The 23,102-nt window shown below is 45.0% G+C and overlaps 1 protein-coding gene across 1 annotated transcript in view; it reads left to right on the top strand.

The window, feature by feature from the left end:
* esyt1a (extended synaptotagmin-like protein 1a) overlaps positions 1-23,102 on the top strand; it is a 99,727-nt gene that overhangs the window by 42,453 nt on the left and 34,172 nt on the right. Inside the window, exons 2-5 of the mRNA XM_041180233.1 lie at positions 4,124-4,165; positions 13,393-13,527; positions 14,857-14,930; positions 20,784-20,856. Of these exons, the coding sequence (XP_041036167.1) occupies positions 4,124-4,165; positions 13,393-13,527; positions 14,857-14,930; positions 20,784-20,856 (324 nt within the window). The remainder of the gene's footprint in view (positions 1-4,123; positions 4,166-13,392; positions 13,528-14,856; positions 14,931-20,783; positions 20,857-23,102) is intronic.

A 23,102-nucleotide genomic window follows, 5' to 3' on the forward strand; every position in this document is an offset into this window, starting at 1 on the left:
TCCCATCTTGTTCTTTCCTGCCCCATTCATTCCCCTCTTCTTTCCTCCTATACTCCCCAGGATCTACCAGAGCTGGCCTAAATTGGTGGTGAACTGCCTCTGGATGCCCAATTGACTCACTGAAATTATGAAGAAGAGGCCTGATGGCTAAATTGGGCCTCTGGCTTCTTCACTGCTTCAAGAGTGCCTTCAAATTCAGGCTTGAGAACTGCCCTAATCTAACTTCTAGCCCAAGGAGTCCACTGAAACACATGCTCTGCAACAATTTAAAGAAATCCAAAGTGAAGAAAAGATTGATGCCAGAATGAAGATCTGTCCTAGATATTTTTTGGATGCCTAGAAATAAGATACAATTTAATACTGTCTGTTGTTTGTCATCCCAGATGGCAGAACATTGAGTACTGTACATTCCTCAGCATCTCTCTGCTTCTGCTGTGTCTGATTTTAAATGCCAGTTGATCATTGGACACTTGGGCATGGCCACAGATCTAATGTTGAGGGGCAATATTTTCTTTGTTAGCTCAATACTCTCTCCTCTGGTCCTACGTCACAGACTCCTGGTGAGTGACTATTCCACAGGCAGTAATGGTCATCCATTTGGCCATTCTTTATGAGTGAGTCAGTCCATAGGAAAAGGCATTTCTGTCTGCATAAACCGTTACCAAGTTTCCAGACAAATGGGTCCGTCATCTAAACTGTCACCAGACAATTGTAATGGGCACGTAATTGGCTTCGTCAGATTACAGAGATCCCCCTGCTATTTACACTGATGCAGCCATCAGCAATTTAAATCCCTTGAATAAAACTGATGTTGGATTAAAAAATGTTTCTTTAATTAAGATATGAATGATGCATTCTTGAGTGAGGTTCAGTGTCTTGCATTCAGAGCAGGGAAGGCTGGAATGTGTGGCTTATTGAGTTGACACAGTGGATACTATTCTAACACTGAAACATTAAGGGGATCAAGTGAAAAGCAAGCATTTTATCAGTAACCTTGACCCTGAGATGTGCTACATCCTGGAAACAGTTATTTGATGAGTGTACAAGTGCAGCTTGCAGCATAGCTGTTGCTTGAGTACACTGTGATTTCCAGGAATGTCTTTGAATGGTCATGATTCACATGGAAAATGTAATTGTAGCTTTCTGCATGTTAAAATCTTCTGGTTGAATCATGTGCAAAGAGCCTGCAGAGTAAGTGAGCGACCTTGAATGTTGCCAGTGCTGAGTTTCTATTATGTGGTGGGGTAGTGATGTTGTTTACTCAATTTCAGGGTCAAGTTCTGTTGGTGGTTGCAGGAGCTAACAACAAGCGACAGACCGACACAACTACACGATGTGATGTGAACCGACGTGTTACTGGGTTTTATTTCATTGCTTTTACAGGGAAAAACTCACCCTCTATAATTTTGGTGAAGTAAATTACTTAGCAAATTTTTTTCTGCCCATTGTAGCTCCTCCAGGTACAGGGGCTGGAGGTCCCTCTACCTCTCTCATATCCACTGTTAATACATGTTGAGATGTGCCTAAGAGCAGGAAGTGGCCTGGGATGCCTTGTTCTTCATCCATTTTCTTTGAGCATCTAGTCTCCACCCAGTGTTGATGGGAGGACTGAGACTGGGAACTCAGTGTGCAGGGAGTTATGGGCACAGATTCATATCTTCTAGTTAGATGTGCATAACTCTGAAATAGGAGCATCCTACTCCATTTCAGATGCACAAACCTACTTGCAGACGCTCTCTGTCAGAGGTGTTTAACATCTTAATAACAAAACATTGAACAAATGTTCGATGTGGTTTCCTTTTTGAGTCTGAACCTGACGCTATTGCCACAGTGGCAGCTGTTTATTTTTTGCTATGAGGTTTTTTTGTCATGACTGTGTGCACGCTATCTTATCAACAGTACCAGGCAGCAGTGATGACTCACATCAAAAAGGCTACATTTCCTCAAATAGACAAAAGTATTTCAACGGAAGCTGTAACCATTTTCCATTGAGCTATCAATGCTGACAGGAGTGCTGGATACTCAGAATATCTACAGTAATGTGGGGCACAATATTTAAAAAAAAAAGCATATACATCACAGTGTTGTAAAGTCACAATCTCTTGGTGTCAGATTTACATTCCAAAAATATTGCAGACTCAAATTTGGTCCAATCCCAAAGGAAAGCTACCTCGGAACAGAAGTTCCATTCAGCCCCTTGAATCTGTTCTGCCATTGAATTAAATCATGATCTGCATGCCAATTCCTTTTACCTACCCAACAAAAGTCTAAATTCCAATTGACCCCCAGTGTCCACGACCTTCTTGGAAAGAGAAAGCTTCATAATTGCCTGCAGTTTGATGAATTAGTCTTTTCTAGACTTAAGTTAAATCTTGGCTATTAGAGCCGTACCATATCCATGTGAAAGTTGATGATGGTAACAAGAAGAGGATGAGAGGTATGATAGAAACAAGAATTGGAGACGCGATAGGGTAAACACACTGCTTCCTGTTGTCTGAACTCTGAAAGTTGGGAATAAATATGATCACTTTTTGTCTAACTTCAAAACTGTTGAGTGTGCAGGGTTCAGGAGAATGGTTTGAATTCTGAGGTTTATCTTGCTAATGAGTTAAGTTGATCAAAAACTTTAGTAACTAACATCCACAGACCTTTGGATGCACCCAGATATGGAGAAAAAATTGCATTTCTTATTTGTATAAATTTAGTTTGAAAATGATGTGACAATTCCACACAAAAATTATGCATAACTCTATGGCCTCCCTACTCGCTGTTGGTAGTTCAGAAATTAATGCTGTGAACAAATAACTGGGGATCTCCCTGTCACCGCCTCCTCCTCTCTCCCCCCACTATCCCCCCTCCCCCCCTGCCCCGCCGCCCCCCAAATTTCAAACACACCATTGTTTAAAATCATGGTTGAGGTGGAATTACCTCTTTAATTCGTCCGCCTCTTCCCACAACTTTTACCTTATCTGTTTTCAGCCTTAAATGAGGAAGAGAGCAGTGGACTACATTTTTAAGTAACAGATACATAAATGCCCCAGAATCCTGTGTCAAGTGTTGTGAAAAGTGTACTGTTCTTTGAAAGATTCTAGTTTCAAACACTTACATGTTTTTTAACTGGGATGGGGAAGAGGAAATGCTTTTGATTTGTGCAATGTACTCTGGGAAGGATGCCATAATTGTGGCCATGTGTGCGCAAGCAGATTCTGGAACTTTCCACTGAGTTTTGTCTTGGAATCAGAACAGTTGCTGTTTTTTTAATTGTTTATAACAGCAATAAGATGCAAATCAGTACTGTATTGTCAATTCTTTCCAAATTGCATTGCATTTGTTCTGTGAGCAAAGCCTTTCTAGATGTTTCATGCATATTTTGGGGATGAAATTTGTATAGGGCAGTAGTGCAAAATGGGTGATAGCAAATCAGCTGCCAGCTATCTTAAGAAAATCTCTATTGCCAGTTTTGTGCTACTCCCAGGCCATTAAAATGTTAAAGTTAGCTGAGTATTCTAAAGTTCAGCTTTATTTCTCCTTTTGGGGGCATGGGGTAAAGAGAAGCTTTATAAACCCTTTCCCTGAGAGATTACACTTGTTGGGTAGAATCTCTGGAAGGAATTGGCTCGAGGAGCTGGATAGCTTTTCTCATTCCATGAATTCTTGTGTTTTGAGGCCTCCCTTTATGACCAAGATGATGGGGCAGGGGAGCCTGTTCCAGTGCCATCAATGTGTACGAGAGCTCACTGCCTGTCTTATGTGACAGGCATATGGTATTGTATGAGGTGACATGACATTTGACAAAAATCAAATGGTGATTTACTTACTTTGACTACCAGCTGATTGTTGTTCTATCCAATACTAAGGCCGTTCCTCTGGTAACTTGTAGCAACATTATAAGAGCCTTTTGTGAAGATTTCCACCTTAAAACTCAATGTGTTTATAATGAGAAATATTGGAGACAAAAATTTCCCAGAGTTTATGAGTAAGGGTAGTTTTTATGCAATCCCAGGCAGAATCTTGTTTACTGGGGATCTAAATTATTAGACAGCAAATTGTGTGAGGTACACTGATTTTTATCAATCAGTTTATTAAAAGATTAACAAACTGATGATGCATTCTCTCTTCACAGATTAACTTCCAGGATCTTGAGCGTGCAGACTGGCTAAACAAGGTAGAAACTGTTCTTTAATGACTTCCTTTGAGTTCGAGGAGTTTTTTCTGCTTTTTCAATGGAAGGTTGTTCCTGCAGGGAGGTTGCACAAGGTGCAGTCTGATCCAGTGTTGTCACAGACACCAACTCAAATCTGCAGCAAATGTGGGCAAACATGATGAATGCAGTGGGGGAAGACATGTGTTTAATCTAATTTTCAATTTTTATTGCATATATTTATTTTGTTTCAATCATTAATAAATTGTTTCCTTTTCTCCCTTGATATTGCTCAACATCAAATCCAGTTAACGCTTGCAATTTGCTTACAAATATTTTGAATGCTCACAACTCAGGGGGAGTTTTAAATGGAGCTTTCAACTTTCATGAATTGGGCATGTTGAACGAATCTCTTGTGAGTTATGGATGTTAGTGATGGTGAGCATCCTTTTCTCCAACAAGGCATTCGGTTGAAGACCAAGTTACAAGCCTCTGAGGTATTAGTGGGAGCAGCCTAGGGCAGCACACGCTGGTTCTTGCGCTCTCCATTTGATGCCTCCACAGCGACTTGACTAAGATCGTAAAGCTGGCCATGTGAGCAGTTTGCAGGCATGGACCAATGTCCTACCACTGTATAATTATTGGAACTCCTTTAAAAGAAAATCACAGGACCATGCAGATTTTTCCCCTTACCAATGTTTCCCTCCCTTCTCATGGAAATTCTGCCCATTGTTGGGTCACAGGTTGATGGATGCCAGTTGCTCTCTATTCAGTCTTTCTCTCCCTCCCCCCATAACAACCCTGAGGCCAGTTGTAGCATTCCAAAAACAGCCCCAGCAGAGACCAACAAACTGGGTTCAACTGGGTCTTTGTGGTCTGTATGCCTTTGTACCACATTAAGCAATGCCTTTAGCTACTTAAAGTAACGTAATCCAGCTTCTGTAAAGGTTAAGTGAAGTATAACTGCAGATCTTTGATTTTCAGTTAGGCTATCTTCTGGCACCTTGGCAAATGCAATGCAGCCAACTAACTGAGTGAAGACTTGGAGTTTGGTGGGAGGGGAGTTATGTGTTAATTTTGTTTTAAATTTTGCTCTTAAAATCTATCTAGTCCGTAACTAACAGTAACAGGAAAATGCTATCTAAGCAGGTTAAGGTCTTTCTTTCTTGTAGTTTAGACACTCAGCTATAGGAGCTGAATTAGCTAACTGGGTGAATCTGGTTACTGTAGCCCCAGTTCAGTTTACTATAAATTCATGGATCTTTTGTGTAGCCTTGGCTAATGGAGTGCAGCTGACTAACTGAGTGAAGACTTGGTGTTTGGTGAGAGGGGAGTTCAGTGAAGGGGGAGAAAGAGTTGCTCATTTCCTCTTTCTCACTCCATAGAAATTGGTTTTTGCTCAACTATGGGGAAAAGAGCTAGCTCTTTGGTGAGTATCTGGTAAGTTCTATTCTATTCTATCCCTAAGGTTTAAAATAGTACATAATTTGGTAAAGTTAATAAAATATATAAGAAAGCAACATTAAATAAGTGATTAATATAATTAATTATTTAAAACACATTAAGGATGGCAGGACAGGTGATGTGTCAAGGCTGCAGCATGTGGGAGCTCCTGGATAACATTGTAATCCAGGGCAAACATGTCTGCAGTAAGTGTTTGCGGCTCGAGGAGCTTCGGCTCAGAGTCATTGAGCTGGAGGCCGAGCTGCAGACACTGTGACACATCAGGAAGGGGGAAGGTTACCTGGATGCTTTGGACCAGGAGGCAGTCACACCACTTGGGATAGGGTCTTCTGATTTGGTCAGTGGCCAGGGATAGGAAGATGTGACTGCGAGTGAGGCAGGTAAGGGGACCCAGAGTGCAGGAGTGTGAGCCTCTGCAATTGTCCAACAGGTTTGATGTTCTCTCAGCTTGCTTGGATGAAAATTGGAGGCTGCAGAGTGGATGAGCAAACCGACCATGGCACTGTGGTACAGGAAGCCATTCAAGTGAGGGTAGCAAAAAGGAATGTAGTGGTAGTTGGGGACAGTGTAGTGAGGGGGATTGACACTTCTCTGCAGCAAAGAGCGAGAGTCCAGAAGGCTGTGTTGCCTGGCTAGTGTCAGGATTTGGGAAATTTGCTCAAGGCTGGAGAGGAACTTGCAGTGGGAGGGGGAGGATCCAGTGGTTGTGGTCCATGTAGGTACCAATGACCTGAGGTTCTGAGAGCACACAGAGAATGAGAGAACTCTGTGGCACCTGCCCACTACATTCTGGCAGCAATGACAAGCACCACTGAGGTGCAGGCATCAGTAATGTTTCCAGGGAGTGAGAGGCTGGACCATCACTTTGGTCTGAAGGCTGCACAGAGCACAGGGGAGAGGCCCTGGACTGAGACACCTGCCTTTATCTTGTGCAGAAAGATTTCACACCTGAGTGACAAGAACACTGCTCATCAGAACAAGGAGCCATAGGCAGGTAGACATTCTTGGGAGTTTATTGACAATAGTAAACAGTATGTACAAGTGATTAATACTCGTGCCAGGGCTGTGCCACTAATTCTCCTTAACTATCCTAACCCTGCTGCTACGTCTTGGTGTTCCCTGGGCATTCACAGCGGAGGTGGAGGCAGCCTGCTGACTGTGACACCCTGTCTGTGGTGACTTTGGTGGGCATCCTCTGGAGGGCTGAGACCTGGAGGGCCCCGGCCTGCTTTCAGGGTCCTGCTGTGTGGCAGTGGCACCCTCCTCGGCCTGTGGAGCTGGAGCTGGAGCTGCTGGGGTCACAAGAAGATGGGATTCGGATGGGCAGTCACTCCCAGAGTCACTTGGGTGGATGGCCCCGGAGTGTGCACCTGCTGATCCTCCTCCCTATGAGTGCCTGAGGGACCCTGGCTGACTCCTTGAGGAGAAGGGGTAGCTGGGGTGAGATCGAGTTGCCCAGCACCCCTCTCACGTACACACTGTTGGAGGCCAACTATGGCATCAGCGATGGAGTTAAGCCCGTGTAGCAGTGCAGGAGCAAAGTCCTGGGCCAAGGTCTCCATGGCGGCCGCCATCCTACCAGCGTTGACCTCGGTGCGTTGCAATGCCGGCCCTATCACCTCAGCCTGAAGACGGACAGATTCCTCCATCAAGCCTTGAAATCCGAGGAATGCAGCGGGTATCCCTTCCTGATGTTCCCAAGATTGCCTTTGTAGCTCCAGCAACTGAGACATGACCAAGTCCTGACTTGGACTCAGCAATGTTCTTTCCTCCAGCAGTCCTCCGAGTGCTGGACACCTGGGAAGTCCTTGCCTCCACCTGCTGTGGATCAGTGTGATATGCTCACCAGATTGTGATCCCAGGGCTACTCTAAAGCTAGGTCCCACCGAGGTGTGTGTCTCTGCACTGGTGGAGGGTGTGGGTGAGCACTGTGACGGGACTTCAAGGAGGGTGCCTCCAGATTCCTCTTCAGAGGTTTCTCCAGGGCTTGACTGGAGGTCCTGTGTCTTGGACTCTATCGGCTGTTTCCCAGATGTGCCTGCGAAAGCAAGGGGAGATAATTAGTGCATGGCAGTTGCCTGTGAAAGAGGACACATCAGTCACAGCATGGTTGTCTGATGGATGTTGCACTGCTGGATCCTCACTTGGTAAAGCAGCGCTGACCTCACCACCAGCACAGGACCAGTCCAGATCGAGGCCGGCCAGCTGCTTGGCTCTGTTTTCAAAGCCCGTGAGGACCTTGATTTTGGGCATTCCGCCACCGGTCTGCAACCTCTCTCTCTCTCGTGTGCCAGCTTGTCCTGCATGTGTGCCAACCTCTCTCTCTCTTGTGTGCCAGTTTGTCCTGCATGTGTGCCAACCTCTCTCTCTCTCTCTCTCTCTCTGTGTGCCAGTTTGTCCTGCATGTGTGCCAACCTCTCTCTCGTGTGCTAGCTTGTCCTGCATGTGTGCCAACCTCTCTCTCTCGTGTGCCAGTTTGTCCTGCATGTGTGCCAACCTCTCTCTCTCTGTGCCAGTTTGTCCTGCATGTGTGCCAACCTCTCTCTCTCGTGTGCCAGTTTGTCCTGCATGTGTGCCAACCTCTCTCTCTCTTTCTCTCTCTCATTGTGTGCCAGTTTGTCCTGCATGTGTGCCAACCTCTTTCTCTCTCTCGTGCCAGTTTGTCCTGCATGTGTGCCAACCTCTCTCTCTCTTGTGTGCCAACCTCTCTCTCGTGTGCCGGTTTGTCCTGCACGTGTGTCAACCTCTCTCTCTCTCTCTCTCTCTCACGTGTGCCAGTTTGTCCTGCATGTGTGCCAACTTCTCTCTTTCTCTCTCTTGTGTGCCAGTTTGTCCTGCATGTGTGCCAACCTCTCTCTCTCTCTCGTGTGCCAGTTTGTCCTGCATGTGTGCCAACCTCTCTCTCTCGTGTGCCAGTTTGTCCTGCATGTGTGCCAACCTCTCTGTGCCAGTTTGTCCTGCATGTGTGCCAACCTCTCTCTCTCGTGTGCCAGTTTGTCCTGCATGTGTGCCAACCTCTCGTGTGCCAGTTTGTCCTGCATGTGTGCCAACCTCTCTCTCATTGTGTGCCAGTTTGTCCTGCATGTGTGCCAACCTCTCTCTCTCGTGTGCTAGCTTGTCCTGCATGTGTGCCAACCTCTCTCTCTCTCTCGTGTGCTAGCTTGTCCTGCATGTGTGCCAACCTCTCTCTCTCTTGTGTGCCAGTTTGTCCTGCATGTGTGCCAACCTCTCTCTCTCATGTGCCAGTTTGTCCTGCATGTGTGCCAACCTCTCTCTCTCTTGTGTGCCAGTTTGTCCTGCATGTGTGCCAACCTCTCTCTCTCTCTCTCTCGTGCCAGTTTGTCCTGCATGTGTGCCAACCTCTCTCTCTCTCTTGTGTGCCAACCTCTCTCTCGTGTGCCGGTTTGTCCTGCACGTGTGTCAACCTCTCTCTCTCTCTCTCACGTGTGCCAGTTTGTCCTGCATGTGTGCCAACCTCTCTCTCTCTCGTGCCAGTTTGTCCTGCATGTGTGCCAACCTCTCTCTCTCTTGTGTGCCAACCTCTCTCTCGTGTGCCGGTTTGTCCTGCACGTGTGTCAACCTCTCTCTCTCTCTCACACGTGTGCCAGTTTGTCCTGCATGTGTGCCAACTTCTCTCTCTCTCTCTCTCTCTCTCTCTCTCGTGTGCCAGTTTGTCCTGCATGTGTGCCAACCTCTCTCTTTCGTGTGCCAGCTTGTCCTGCATGTGTGCCAACCTCTCTCTGTGTGCCAGTTTGTCCTGCATGTGTGCCAACTTCTCTCTCTCTCTCTCTCTCTCATGTGCCAGTTTGTCCTGCATGTGTGCCAACCTCTCTCTCTCTTGTGTGCCAACCTCTCTCTCGTGTGCCGGTTTGTCCTGCACGTGTGTCAACCTCTCTCTCTCACGTGTGCCAGTTTGTCCTGCATGTGTGCCAACCTCTCTCTCTCTCTCTCTCTCTCTCTCTCTCTCTCTCTCTCGTGTGCCAGTTTGTCCTGCATGTGTGCCAACCTCTCTCTCTCTCTCTTTCGTGTGCCAGTTTGTCCTGCATGTGTGCCAACCTCTCTCTCTCTTTCGTGTGCCAGTTTGTCCTGCATGTGTGCCAACCTCTCTCTCTCTTGTGTGCCAGTTTGTCCTGCATGTGTGCCAACCTCTCTCTCTCTCGTGTGCCAGTTTGTCCTGCATGTGTGCCAACCTCTCTCGTGTGCCAGTTTGTCCTGCATGTGTGCCAACCTCTCTCGTTGTGTGCCGGTTTGTCCTGCATGTGTGCCAACCTTTCTCTCTCTCTCTCTCTCTCGTGTGCCAGCTTGTCCTGCATGTGTGCCAACCTTTCTCTCTCTCTCGTGTGCCAGTTTGTCCTGCATGGGTACAGATGGAGAGAGTGTAAGTAAGACGTCTGCTGGGCCAGATGATAGATATGCCTGGCCTGTGTGGGTGGTGGGTGGTCCCATGGACAGGATGAGGATATTGATGGTGTGTGTGAGAGAGTGATTGGTGATGTCCCTTGAACTGGCAGTGAGTGAGGGCCCTGTGGGTGTGTGATGGGTTTGAGTGTGAGAGAGTTGAGGGTGATGAGATGAGTGACTTACCCTGGCGGAACAGAGGAGATCATTTATCCTCTTGTGGCACTGGGTGGCTGTCCTCTTTTGAAGGGCATTGGCACTGACCACCACTGCCATCGCCTCCCAAGCTGGATTGGTCATGTTGTTGCCCATCTACAGCCAGAGCTGGGCTACAGGACATCCCAGTGGGCCTCCACAGCATCCAGCAGTCGCTCGAAGGACCCGTCATTAAACCAGGGGGCTGCAGTCTTCTTCTGTTCCAAAGCCATGTCTCCCAGGCAGCAGTGGTGATCTGGAAGCACTGAGATGTGTGCTTATGGCTGGATTTTAAACATGGTGCCCGGCATGATGCAGCGGCAGGGTGATGGCTGGTGGGTGTATGAGAGACCGCCCGCCGTGGAGTGCATAAATAATGAGGCAAGTTCGGGACGATATGGCGTGAAAATCCACCATCGCGGCTGGTGGGTAAAAGGTTGTTTTATGCACCCCCTATCGCACTTAACTGCCTAGTCACTGCTGGAATGCGCCCATGGCTGGAGCGATGGAGTACAAGTTCGAGAGCATATCCACTGTGCATTCTGCTGGACCTGGGTCTCCAAAGATGCCCCCTCCCTTTCACTGCAGGCAGCCAAGCGCTTGCATGCCTGAGTCATGATATCAGACAGAACGTGGAGGAACTCCTTCAGCCTTTGGTCCAGTCTGTGCGTGGCCTCTGGAATTGTTGCCTGATGTTCCCTGGCCTGTTTCTGCATCTGCATGGGACTCAAAAAAAGGCCTGTTCTCCAGCAGTCCTCCCAAGTGTCAAAGACCTTAATTGTCACTTCCTCCATCAGCTGTGGACCCGTGTCAATGATGTGTCCACCAGATTATGAACCTGAGCCTGCTCTGGAACCTGCACCCAGAGGTAAATGTCTCTGCTGATGGAGGATGCAGATGAACGTCATGATTTTGTTTCTTCTGTGGATCCTGAGGCATCATCCTTAGAGGAGCAGGAGCTGTGGTGGATGGCCTTTTCTTTCCTCCCCTTTTCTTGCTGGTACCTGGGGTGGAGGAGAGAAGGATTTAGTGGATGCCTAAGCATCCTTATTAAAATCATGTGTTACTCTGTCAGCGCATCTGACAACTGCAAACTGGAGGCATCCTCACTGGCTTCCTGGGGGAATCCTGTTTATTCTTCGGTGCAGGAATGGTCCTGGTCCTCGCCGGGTTGTTGTTTGGCCCCCTCCTTGAAAGTGGTTAGGACTCCATTATTGGGCATGCCGTGTCAGTCTGGGCCCATTCCCTCCTGTTGTGAGCGTCCTTGTCCTGCAGACAGACGGAAGGATTGAGTGTCATCCCAATGGATGTATGAGTAGTTTAGGAGTTTGCATGTCTATGGCAGCTCCTGAGCCCTCCCCAGTAAGTGATTAATGAGCTCCATGTCCTGCAATTGATAATACATTGACAGCAGGAAATGGCTGGCACTCATTAGTGCACATGGCCCATCTGCTGCTGAGTCCTGCAACCCAACTCCTGTCTGACACCCCTGTGCGCTTGTACACTTAAACTGCCTTAAGCCCTTATGAGTGTTACTTTGAAGTGAGTATATGGTACCACTTACTCTGGCAGAGTGCAGCAAATCAGTCATCTTTTTCCTGCACTGCAGGCTGGTTCTTTTGTGGGCCCCACCCAGGCTGTATTGATCTGACAGGAGGGCCTCCTGCAGCCTTCTTTGGGAAACGAGACCTCCCACCTTTTCTGGAAAGCCTGGAAGAGAACCTGCAGGGAGGCTTCGCTGAACAGTGGGGCCACATGTTGTCTGCTCTGGGACATTCTGGTAAGTGCAGAATCTTAAATGACAGCCAGATTGATGCTCCTGGCTTGCAGTGAGTAAATAGCTGTCTGAGTGCCCTTTAAATATGGCGCCAGGACCTTCAACCCCGAGAGGTAAGGGTGGAGATGGTGACTTCCTGCCCACCCATGCATCAAGATTTGCCATGCTCCTCATACATGCATATGTAATGAGCTGAACAGTGAGATCGCAGAGAGCCGGCCGTCTAGCCCCTCCCCCAAAGCAGAAATGACCCTCATTTTCAGTCCCGCCTCCCAGCTTCTACTCCAGAATGGAAGATGTCACCCTTGATGTGTCCTTTATATAAATAATCAGCATAAAGTATGACAGTAATAATCCTTCTAAAAGGATTAGAGGATTTTGTACAGATCAATAAAGTAATGAGAAACTAAAAGGAACAAGTCTTGAAAAAAACTTAAGAATTAGGAGGTTATATTTTCTTGTGTTAAATAATTGGAATAAGTGAATACTCCAGTTTGCAATATGACCTTGGTTTGGGTGTGGTGCAGAACAAATGGTTTATTTGTACAGAAAAATGTATTTGTGTTTCAAACACATGGCTCCAAGTACTCTCTTCAACTTGGGAGGCCAGGGCTGTCCAGTCTCTGTCATGGCTGCCCTGTGTGTGTGTCTGATAACCACTTCCACAGTAGGGAAGACGTAGCTCATGGTTTGTGTTGTTTTCCTCTGGCTCATTGCCACAACCCACTCCTGTAAGCTGTTGTTTCCTACTAACTGGAGTGTGTTTTTACCCACTCAATATGTAGCCTTGCTACTGTATTCTGGCTATCCATGTGAGGTCATGTTGCTTCCTTCACTTCAATACACAGGAGAATGAACAGTCTACCAGACCCTGGCTCGGGCTATAAAATAGCAGACGTTATTGAATAGATAATGGGTAAATGAACAGTATTGAATGCTACACTAGTTGTAAACTTTACTATTCTACTATTCTTCATGTACCATCAAATATAAAGGTGCTCTGCCTGTGTTAAAATGCAGTATGTCTATGTAAGACTGACCCAAGCCTGCTCCATTACTGCCAGGTGAGTTGGCTTTAATTCCTGGCTACTCAACTCTGGTTAAGCCTGATTAGGTTACTCAGAATTGGATCTGAAATTGCTTATACAGCGAGTGGCTATTCTCTGCTTAGGAAGGGGCTGACCAGATGTCTGCCGTCGCCCCTCTGGGAGAAGAGTAAGTTTGGAGGGCAAGTTTCCATGGGATTGGTCTTGCATATTGTTGAGCAACCAGTTACTGAGCAATCTGGAATTCTAAAATATTTTTGACTGTCCTGTCAACTGGGGAGGATCATATTGCCTAGGGATAGGTGCGATTGTTAGATCCAAGAGTAAATTCATAAATGTAACAATCTAATAGAAAGACTCTTTATTGGTAGGTTCTGCAGCAAGCATGGCCATTTGTTGGTCAGTACCTGGAGAAGCTGTTGGTGAACTCCATTGCTCCCATTATTCGAAGTTCGAACAACCATCTACAGACCTTTGCCTTCACAAAAGTCAGCTTTGGAGTGAAGGTAATTCCATATCTGTGTAAATTAAATGGTGTTTCTCTAACAAGCATTAATTTCCACGTTATTTCAGTCTGAGTTTTTTCAGTGTTTAATACAGTGAATCCCACAGGTACGTTTTTGTTTCATCATCCCCCTAATGAAGGTGCTGACTCGCTGCAGTACAGTTCCATGCACACCCTTGTGTACTTTGCTCAAGTGGTGGTTCTTCTTGTCTGAGCCTTGGCCATGAGTGCCGGCAGGCTGTTTGACTATACAGTCCAAACTTGTCCTTGTTTGACAGCAAATTTGGGTTTTGTATGAAGAGAACATTTTGAGCTGTGTAACACACCGAAGTGACGTACTGGTGGTTTTAGAAAGTACTCAGTCTGATATTCCTCAGTAAACCATATGCAGGATGTGTGTGCCTTCATGACTTCCCCTGCATTATTAACCAGAATAAAAATCTACTGAGGTATTAATGAATGTGTAGATGTAAATGATGAATGTGCCAAATAAGTGACTAATTTCCATCAAAAGAGATGTCATACTGGAATGTGTACCCGAGAACCGTTTATACAACTGAAAACTCACCATGGGTACTGGTCCCTTCAGTACCTTATCATGGTGGATCATGGGCACTGATCACTCTCCTATACCTCATGATGGTGGCCATTATTTGGGTCTGAATCTAGGCAATGAATGGTGGTGGGTTTTTTTTTTGACTATCAGGACCATGACTGCTAAAGCTAACCCTGCCTTCACTTGACATTTACACACGAGCACTTCTTGGTAGGAATCACTGGATAACAATCATCCTGGTCAATATACCCCTCTCTAATGTAGGGTGTTGTGGTCAATTGTTAACACTGACCCATGTCCCAGTGGAAGCTGAGGGGAAGCTGGTGGCGTAGTATTATTGTCACCAGACTGTTAACCTGGAAACTAGAAAAATGCTCTGGGAACCCAGGTTTGAATCCCACCACAGCAGATGGTGGAATATGAATCCAATAAAAATCTGCAATTAAAAGTCTAATGATGACTGTGCTGATTGTTGTAAAAATCCATCTGGTTCACTAATGCCAATCCCATTAGGGAAGGAAATCTGCCACCCTTACCTGGTCTGGCCAACATGTGACTCTAGACCCACGGCAATGTGGCTGACTCTTAATAAGGGGGGAAAAAAAGCAGCTAACTCGGCACTAATCTGGGACCTTCAGCTGCTAAATTTGAGGAGCCATCTAGGGAGCTTTTACTTTAAGCAGCAGGAGTCTTTACTGTGGACCAAACTAACTGAACTAGATTCCAGATATATCAAGGAAGTGCTAGTAATCATACCTCTGAAATGTCTTTCAGCCTCTGAAGGTTCATGGAGTACAGGTGCATACAGGTACAGACAAACGACAGGTCACACTTGACCTGCATATCAGGTAACTGACTTGCTGTTCAATTCCACTTTCCTGCTTAAACTCCATGCTCTTTGCATATAGAAGCACATGCTGGATGTCATATTTGTAATTTATTTGCCTGTTCCTGCTTGAAATATTAATCTAATGCATTTCCCAGTTCCTGTAATCTTGATACTTTGTTTTTCTATTCCTTCACAACTGCTTTCTGAAAAACTGTGGTCTATTGGTGAAATGATGCTACCCCATTTTTAAAAACCACTCCTAGGCCTTTGCCAATGTTGCTGGGGAGGCAGAAGGGCAGTCAGGAGAGACTTGCCTGCCCAACCTTCTCTCTCTCAGCCTGTGTTTTTAGACTAGGGTTCACTGCTTGGGCAAGTGAGGGCCAAACCCATGTTGCCAACAAGCTGCCCCTCAGCTATGCTGTGGGCAGTAAATGGAAAGGTATATGGAATAACTTATAGTATCAGGGATGATACTATACTGTTAGCAGTTTTTAAATCTTGGAGAATGTAGAAAAATATATACAACACCATAACTTACATCTAAAACTCTGTGTAGGAAACTGTTCATCAGTGAGTACTTTGAGATTTGAATTTATCTAGGAGCCTCAGATATGTGCCCTGCATTAGTTTTGGTTACTTTCATTTCCCAAAGTCATTACTATATTATGTTGCAATTACTTTAGACAAGTGTCTCACAAGGATTCTGCTTGATTAATAGTTGCATAATGTTTAACAATGATATAACCTAATAGCTGCATTGCTATTGACTGAATATTACCATTAAATGTAAATGAAATAGTCCTGACTGGTGAGGTAGCTGTTGCATGCTTGTGACCAGAATGGCAATGAACTGAATAGAAAATGGTGAAGAAAAGTGGATAATGGATGCAAGAAGTGCAAAGACCTTGTCAAAGCAACAGCTCATCAGTACCACTTAGAACTTCTTGATTTTTTTTTATTATTGGTAAGTATGTTATGAAACTGCCATGTGGTTATCCAAATTTCTTTTTAGAAAAAGAGGTAGCTTATCATTAAAGTAATTAGTGTGGTCACAGACTGAGGTTGTCTGATGTCAGATGAGTTCGACTGTTGCCTCATTGACTTAGCCTGAAATGTCAGTTTGCCACACTGCACCAACAGCAATAAAAACTAGGACATTACCTTATAGCTAAAAGAGGTTTTAAATATGTTGGACCCCAAAATAAAGGAGCACTTTATATCGAAACCTTCCTTCCCCCACGTGTGCAGTAATGTTCTTTAAGAATAACTGGTCACCAGGTGGTCCACTTGAATATCTATTTGCAGAATGAAAAGTGGTGGGATGCTCCAAGTTGTTGATCTCAGACAGTCTAAATGGGAATGGGGCATTCTAATAGAATTTCCAGGCTTATCTATACAGAAGAAGGAAAATCAAAATGTCACTTATGGGCTGCACATTAGTGTTTCTAAATTAGGGACTCATTGAATGCAGAAAATTGAAGGGCTGCCTCTTGTTTGCCTCTCTGTGCTCCCACTCACCAACAAGTTGACCCCAACCATTACTCAAGTGATGCAGGAGGCATACAGTGTACGTTATGTGATGGATGAAATGATAATGAGGGTACCAGTGTTGTGAATAGTGGTTTTGGGGGAGATGTAGGAGTAATTTGTGGGAATCATTTGGGAGGGAGCGGGTGGTGCCAGGAGTTGTTGTGGGGAGACAGACAGACAGAGAGAGATCAGGATGATCTGGTGAGAAATAAACAAGAGGTTTTGTAGAGGAAAATAACTACATCCCAATGCAAAAGGCATGAAAATGTACCAGCTATTCACTTAAATATTTTGGCATGCATTTTGGGGCTCTAATGAGGCTCTGGCACAAGAACATTAGCAGCTGGCGCAAAATCATGGGCGGAAGGAATTGGACGCAAAGTATGCAGAAGGCCAGATCGTCCAAATGTTTGCTACACCTTGTACAGCTGAGCGCAAAATCTGTCCTACAACAGCCAGATGTGACCAAATAATCATGTGAATTTGTTTTTTTTTTTGACACTGACAAACTCTGGGGTAAATATCAAGGCTCATAGTCAGTACTGTGAACAGAGTGAGACACTCTGGTTGTCACTTCAGCGGTTTAAACAAAACTTATTCAATAAGTAGTGTATCAGACACACGATTCTAAGGGCACTTCCTATTTTTGAGCACTTTCAACTGTCTTTAAGCAGCTTCCTGGCATTTTTTGTAGTGGGTGGTTCAATAGCATTTCTCAGGATTCCTTGCAATGTTCTGAGGAGAAGCAGCTTTTCAGTATCAGCCAATGGATCTGCTGGGTTAGTCAAATGTTTCATATTTACCCCAAAGCAAAACATCCCCTTTGGCATTAGGCCCTGCTTCCTGTAAATGCAGCAGTTCAAGCTGCTTGGAAGGAGATGGCAAATCATGTTAACATAATGGTCAAGATCACTGGACCTTGGAGCAAATGTACAAAATATTTTTCAAGTATTCAAAGACATGGTGCCACCACTCTGCAAGTATTCTTGTTTGACATCTTTCTCACTCTTCTTCTGATGAGGCTACCTCACACACAAAATACCTTTATTATATTCTCTAGGGGATGCAATGTAATTGGCTGTCATTTTCTCTTTTTATATATTCTTCCTAATATGAAGGCCCAGAACCAAGTGACACCATGATCTCTTGCACATCACACCAGGTTGCATCAAGTACTGTCCTCTGCTCTACACCTGTCCAGCTACTTGTTTCAGTTAATTAATTTGAGGAAGGGGTATCTGGTAAAGCACTAAGCACAAGGGAGAAGGAGCAAGTGGAGGGAACAGGAGAAGAGTCTATATCAGAGTGTCTCCTGTCCATGGGCAAAGGATTGCTTTCCTCCTAATTCTGCTTTCAGAAATAGGTTGATGCAAGAGCACAAGGCATTAAGTTTATGTGTCCATGAACAGCATGCAGCAGAGCACCTTTGATTTCCTCTGCAATGCTGTAGGAGGGATTTATTCAAGTGCAAAGTACAAGGAGGTACTTTGTCATCTTCACAGTCCTCTGTAGGGGATCCCTAACCTGTGAGGGGATAAGGAGAGAACTGTGTTCCAAGCTACATCTCAAACCATGGGGATCTGCAGCATCCAGTTTCAGGAGCTGCTGGTTTTCAAATGGCTGGAAAGACGCCTGGCTGAAATAGCATTCAAGACACCCAATGGAGCCAACACTGGGTGTCCACTTGCAGTGCCCATCACCGATGGTATGGTTGCAGAAGAGGTTCGCTTCCTCTCTCAAAGCTCTGATGTTCACCCAGTCCAGCCCCCATAAAAGCCTGAACAAGTGCCTGAGACTGAGACATCTGTAGCTCCTGCATCCAGTTGATCACAGCAGTGACCATTCCAGGAGGCTAGCACCTCCTCCTGTCACCACAGTTGCTTTCCTCACTTGGACAGTACCTCGTGACACTTGAGGTTAAGATATGGCGCTAGCCTGTCTTACACAGTCATCAAGAAAAAGCTTTGTACAGGCACTGAACTAATGAAACTTTATTTTCCCCTTTCTTTGATGTTTCAGAGCTGTTTTTGGTTGAAAGCTGAGAGTGAGGGTAATGATGGGTAACCTGCCAAATCAGCATAGCAACAGGGAATATGCTGTTCCTGTATCTGGCGCTGTGTGAGATATGTTTGGTGAAAGATGGTAGGAGGGAGTAAGTGTTGGTTACCAGGAGTAGTTCTGTAAGAACTTTGGACCACCCTCTCTACCTAAACATCATGACCTTCCACCTCTGCCTCCTTTCTATCTTATGTGGACCTTCATTGGACTACTCCATCTTCCAGCTTCATGCTCATCTCTCTCCAAAACTGTGCAGGCAGTAATAATTTTGTAGACCTTGGGTGGAGTGTACAGCATCTCACCGAACAGAACTGTTGCTTCAATATCCCAATGGCCTGCTCCACAGTGACATGGGCCTCATCATAGTATCTGCTTTGTTTGTGTTTCCAACTGCAGTCAGGTATGGGTACAAAGGGTAACCCTCATCTCTGTAGAGAGCACTCTGATTGTTCTCTTAGTACCTTCAAACAATGCAGATAATGTGGATTGTTGCAGGATTAAAGCATTGTGAGCACTCCATGGGTAATGGCTAATAAGAGATGGCATTGTTGCAGTGGGAAACTACCATGCATATTAATGGAGCGATGCCCCTTCTATGATGGCAGTGGAGTTATTGTGGGGAGTGTTTATGGCTATATAGGTGCCATCTAAGCCTCCCAGATTGTAAATTCCTGTGTCTGCTCCAGTGGCTCTCTCTTTTCTACTGGACAAGCATGGCATCTTCTGTGCAGATGAGTTGCAGCTGGTTAATCTGGTAGATGTCCTTCTATTGTTGTCCTGGAAGGATTAATGTACTAGTAATTTTGGCAGCAACAGGAAGAATGGTCCCAGCTTGTGTCATCCGCTGCAGTCTAATGTGCAGACCTTGCCTGTAAATCAAGCTGCAGTAAAGCAGAGGTGTGGCTCACCTGGCATGCCCAGGTAGGAATGGCATGTGCATAAGTGCCTTTGAGGTACCTTTGGATCTGCAGATGATGTCGTCTCATAGTTGGCACTCCTCATCCAGATCTCTTGTAGTCTGGCAGTAGACACTGAATCCAATCCTGCCAACCTCCCTGGATGCCATTTGTATCACTGCAGCTATATTTACCGCTCGAAATGCAATTTTGTTTTATTCATTCATTGGATCTGGGCATCGCTGGCTAGGCCAGCATTTATTGCCCATCCCTAATTGCCCTTGCAACATTGGTGGTGAGCTGCCTTCTTGAACCGCTGCAGTCTGTTCGAGAAGGCAGCTCACCACCACCTTCTCGAGGGAAATTAGGGATGGGCAATGGATGCTGGCCTAGCCAGCGACACCCACATCCTGTGAAAGAAAAAAATTGCAATGCTGCATGGAAAAAGGGGTGATCGTACACGAATGCAGCATCAGGAAAAAATTGTTTCAAAATGTTCAATGCACTGCCTTCAAAGTTTCCCAGGAACAAAGTGAATTTGAAAATCCAGCCAAAGCAACAAACTTTACACAGACTTATGAAGCAGGCTTGCATTAGCATCATTTTGTCCAGATTTCACACCCCAACATGGATACCAATTTGGTTACTAGAAAGAAAAAACTTTAATTTGCTTATTTCAAAACCTTAGAATATCTCAAAGTGCTTCATTGTCAACGAGGCACTTTTGCCACATCTCCTACATTACAACATTGACTGCACTCCAAAAGTACTACATTGGCTGGGTAGTGCTTTGGGATGCTCGAAATGTAAGCTCATACTTTTTTTTCCCCCCACAGAATTTCTCAAGTTTGATGTGCATACTTCTACATTTAATGTAATATGTCTCACAATTAAGGTGATAAACAATTGATTTTTTTTAATATAACTGGGTTTGGACAGTTTTCAAATTAGCAAAATTTGAGGAAAAGCTGCAATGAATTTAGCTTCTCATCTCAGCACCTTTCCCCAACCCCTCCCAACACCATTGCTACATGAGAGGGCAGTTCGTGTCACACCCCTGGCCTCTGCCAGTGTCGCTCTATAATTGGACTTTGGCAGATGTGACTCCCCTCAGTGCTTCCTTCTAACGATCTGACAAAGAAAATCTGCTAGTGCACTTAACCTTGGGTAACTAGCTACTCTGTATGACATTAGGCCTATGAATCTAGGGACACCTGATCAAACACTGCCTTCAGCTCACTAACTGACGAGCCCGGGGTCACAATTGAATGGATTACCTAAACAATCCCAAAAAAAGACACAGTCTGCCCCATGCTTTTGAAGCCAGTATACTGTACACTTCCAGATTCTCTAAAATGGGGTTTCCTCTGTTGTCTTTCCCTCTGTAGTTACATTGGTGACTGTGAAATCAATGTTGAAGTGAAGAAGTATTTCTGCAAAGCTGGAGTGAATGGTATTCAGGTAGGTAATTTGATGGGAAATAATACAGCTCAGCGCACCTTATAAACTTGTGCCCATTTCATAGCACCTTTATTACAACTGACACTTGAAAAGAAATACCAAACTATTTAAAATGTCACCCTCAATAGCACAGTGGGCTCTGAGCCACACAGACTTGGAAGGTTCCAGGTTTGACCCTTGGCCTGTGCCCAGATCATTGATAGAAGCTACTGTAACAGTGAGGGATGACACCTGGTCTTAATATGCCCTGGCTAGAGAAGGGGAAAACTGGTCAAGGGACTTTTGATGGAAAGCATGTGGGTGTGGAGGTCAGATCAGATATGGTGGTAATGGCTCTCATCATTCACCAAGCCGCCTTTGACAGCCCCTTCCATACCTGCGACCTCCTCCACCTAGAAAGACAAGGACAGCAGACGCATGCACCTGCAAGTTCCCCTCCCAAGTTACACACCATCCTGACTTGGAATAAATCGCTGTTACTTCACTGTCACTGGATCAAAATTCTGGAACACCCTTTCTAACAGCACTGTGGGTGTACCTATACCACATGGCCTGCAGCGGTTCAAGAAGGCAGCTCACCATCACCTCTCAAGGGCAATTAGGATTGGGCAATAAATGGCTGGCCCAGCCAGTGACACCCACATCCCAGGAATAAATATACTTTTAAAAACTGAATAACTATTCAATCCCTTCCTCAGAGCCATTAATTATAGAGAACAGAGAAGCACCAGAGTTGTTAAGACCCTGCATTGACATCAGCTTTCAAATAAAGGAACAAGCAGCACAAGATTGAACCGGAAGAAGTCACTTAGTATTTCCTGTAAGACTGCAGGTTGAATGAATGAATGAATATCAGCATCTTAATGTTTGTAAGCCATTATTGAACAGTGAGTGGGCTGACACTGAACAAGGCAGGCCCTTGTTACTATATATTGACTTCCATATCACTTTTAGTTGAGCAGCAATTTCTGGAGCTTTCTCCTAGATTAAACCTTTCTTAAACATTAGTGCTTCTCAGTATAGAGCTATCATAATCATGAGGAGGTTGCAATATAAACCTGTAGTATCTCATAATACCCTGACAATGCAGTCCCTAGTTGCAGTATTAAGTAACAACCCTGACCACTTTGTCCTTCCAGCCAAAAAGTAGTGAAAAAAGTAATGTGATTGTGAGGGAGTTATGAAATAAGAAAGACTGATTTAAGAAATAAAATTAAATGCTATTACTGCCCCAAAAATAAATTAAAGCAATTCTGTAGAATACAAATAAGGTATCAGGAACAGAACCTTGCACAGGGCTAACATGGCAAACACATACAAGTAGATGTGTGTGAATATAAAGTGTAGATAGCCTCCTGCCTCAGAAGTTTTAAAAGACTGTCCCTAAAATTAGCAATGACTGACAAAATTATGGTAGAAACCACACTCCAGACACAATGAACCCACTCTCATGTCCTACCCATGTGCCTTTTTAGCTCTTATTAACCTTGCTGGCACCCAGGGAATACGCCAGTGCTATCTAATAATGTCATTAGCAGCCAATCTGTAGCCAATTAACAGCAACCAATCTGATAGCATCTGTGGAGAGAAAAACAGAATTAACTTTTCAGGTTGATGACCTTTCATCATATGTTACTTTTGTTTATCTCTCTACAGATACCAGCTGAGCATTTCCAGCATTTTTTGTCTTTTATTTCAGATTTGCAGCAACATCCACAGTATTTTGCTCAAGTACCAGCAGCCAATCTGCAACCAGCCGCCAGCAGCCAATCCGCAGCAGCTAATCCGCAGCCAGCCAATTGCAGCCAATCACTCAGCCAGCATCAGCTAATTTTCAGCAATCAGACTGCTGCCAGCTACTTGTAGCAGGAGGGTTGGTTTCAGACAGCTCAGGTTACAAAAGAATTGGGGTCAGAGAAAGAGCAATGATGGGATGAAAGAATGGAACTACTAGAAGTGGGAGTGGGTGAGGGAACAGAGCTAACGGAATTGTGTATGGAAGGGGAGGAACAGGAGCACTGGTACAGTTGATTTTGACAGTAAGTTTCTAAATAAATACTGAAATATGATAGTAGGAGAAACAGTGAAACACTTCGGAATCAATCAAAATATTGCTGCAGCAGCCGATATTATGTAAATTGCCTGGTTGACATGACTACACCGTGTGAGGCAAGCTTGAGGAGAAAACCGCAAGCTTATAGGTAATCTTGTCCACGAACTTAACTATATTGCATGCAACACATTTC

The sequence above is a fragment of the Carcharodon carcharias genome, chromosome X (assembly GCF_017639515.1).
Source record: "Carcharodon carcharias isolate sCarCar2 chromosome X, sCarCar2.pri, whole genome shotgun sequence".
Lineage (NCBI taxonomy): Eukaryota > Metazoa > Chordata > Chondrichthyes > Lamniformes > Lamnidae > Carcharodon > Carcharodon carcharias.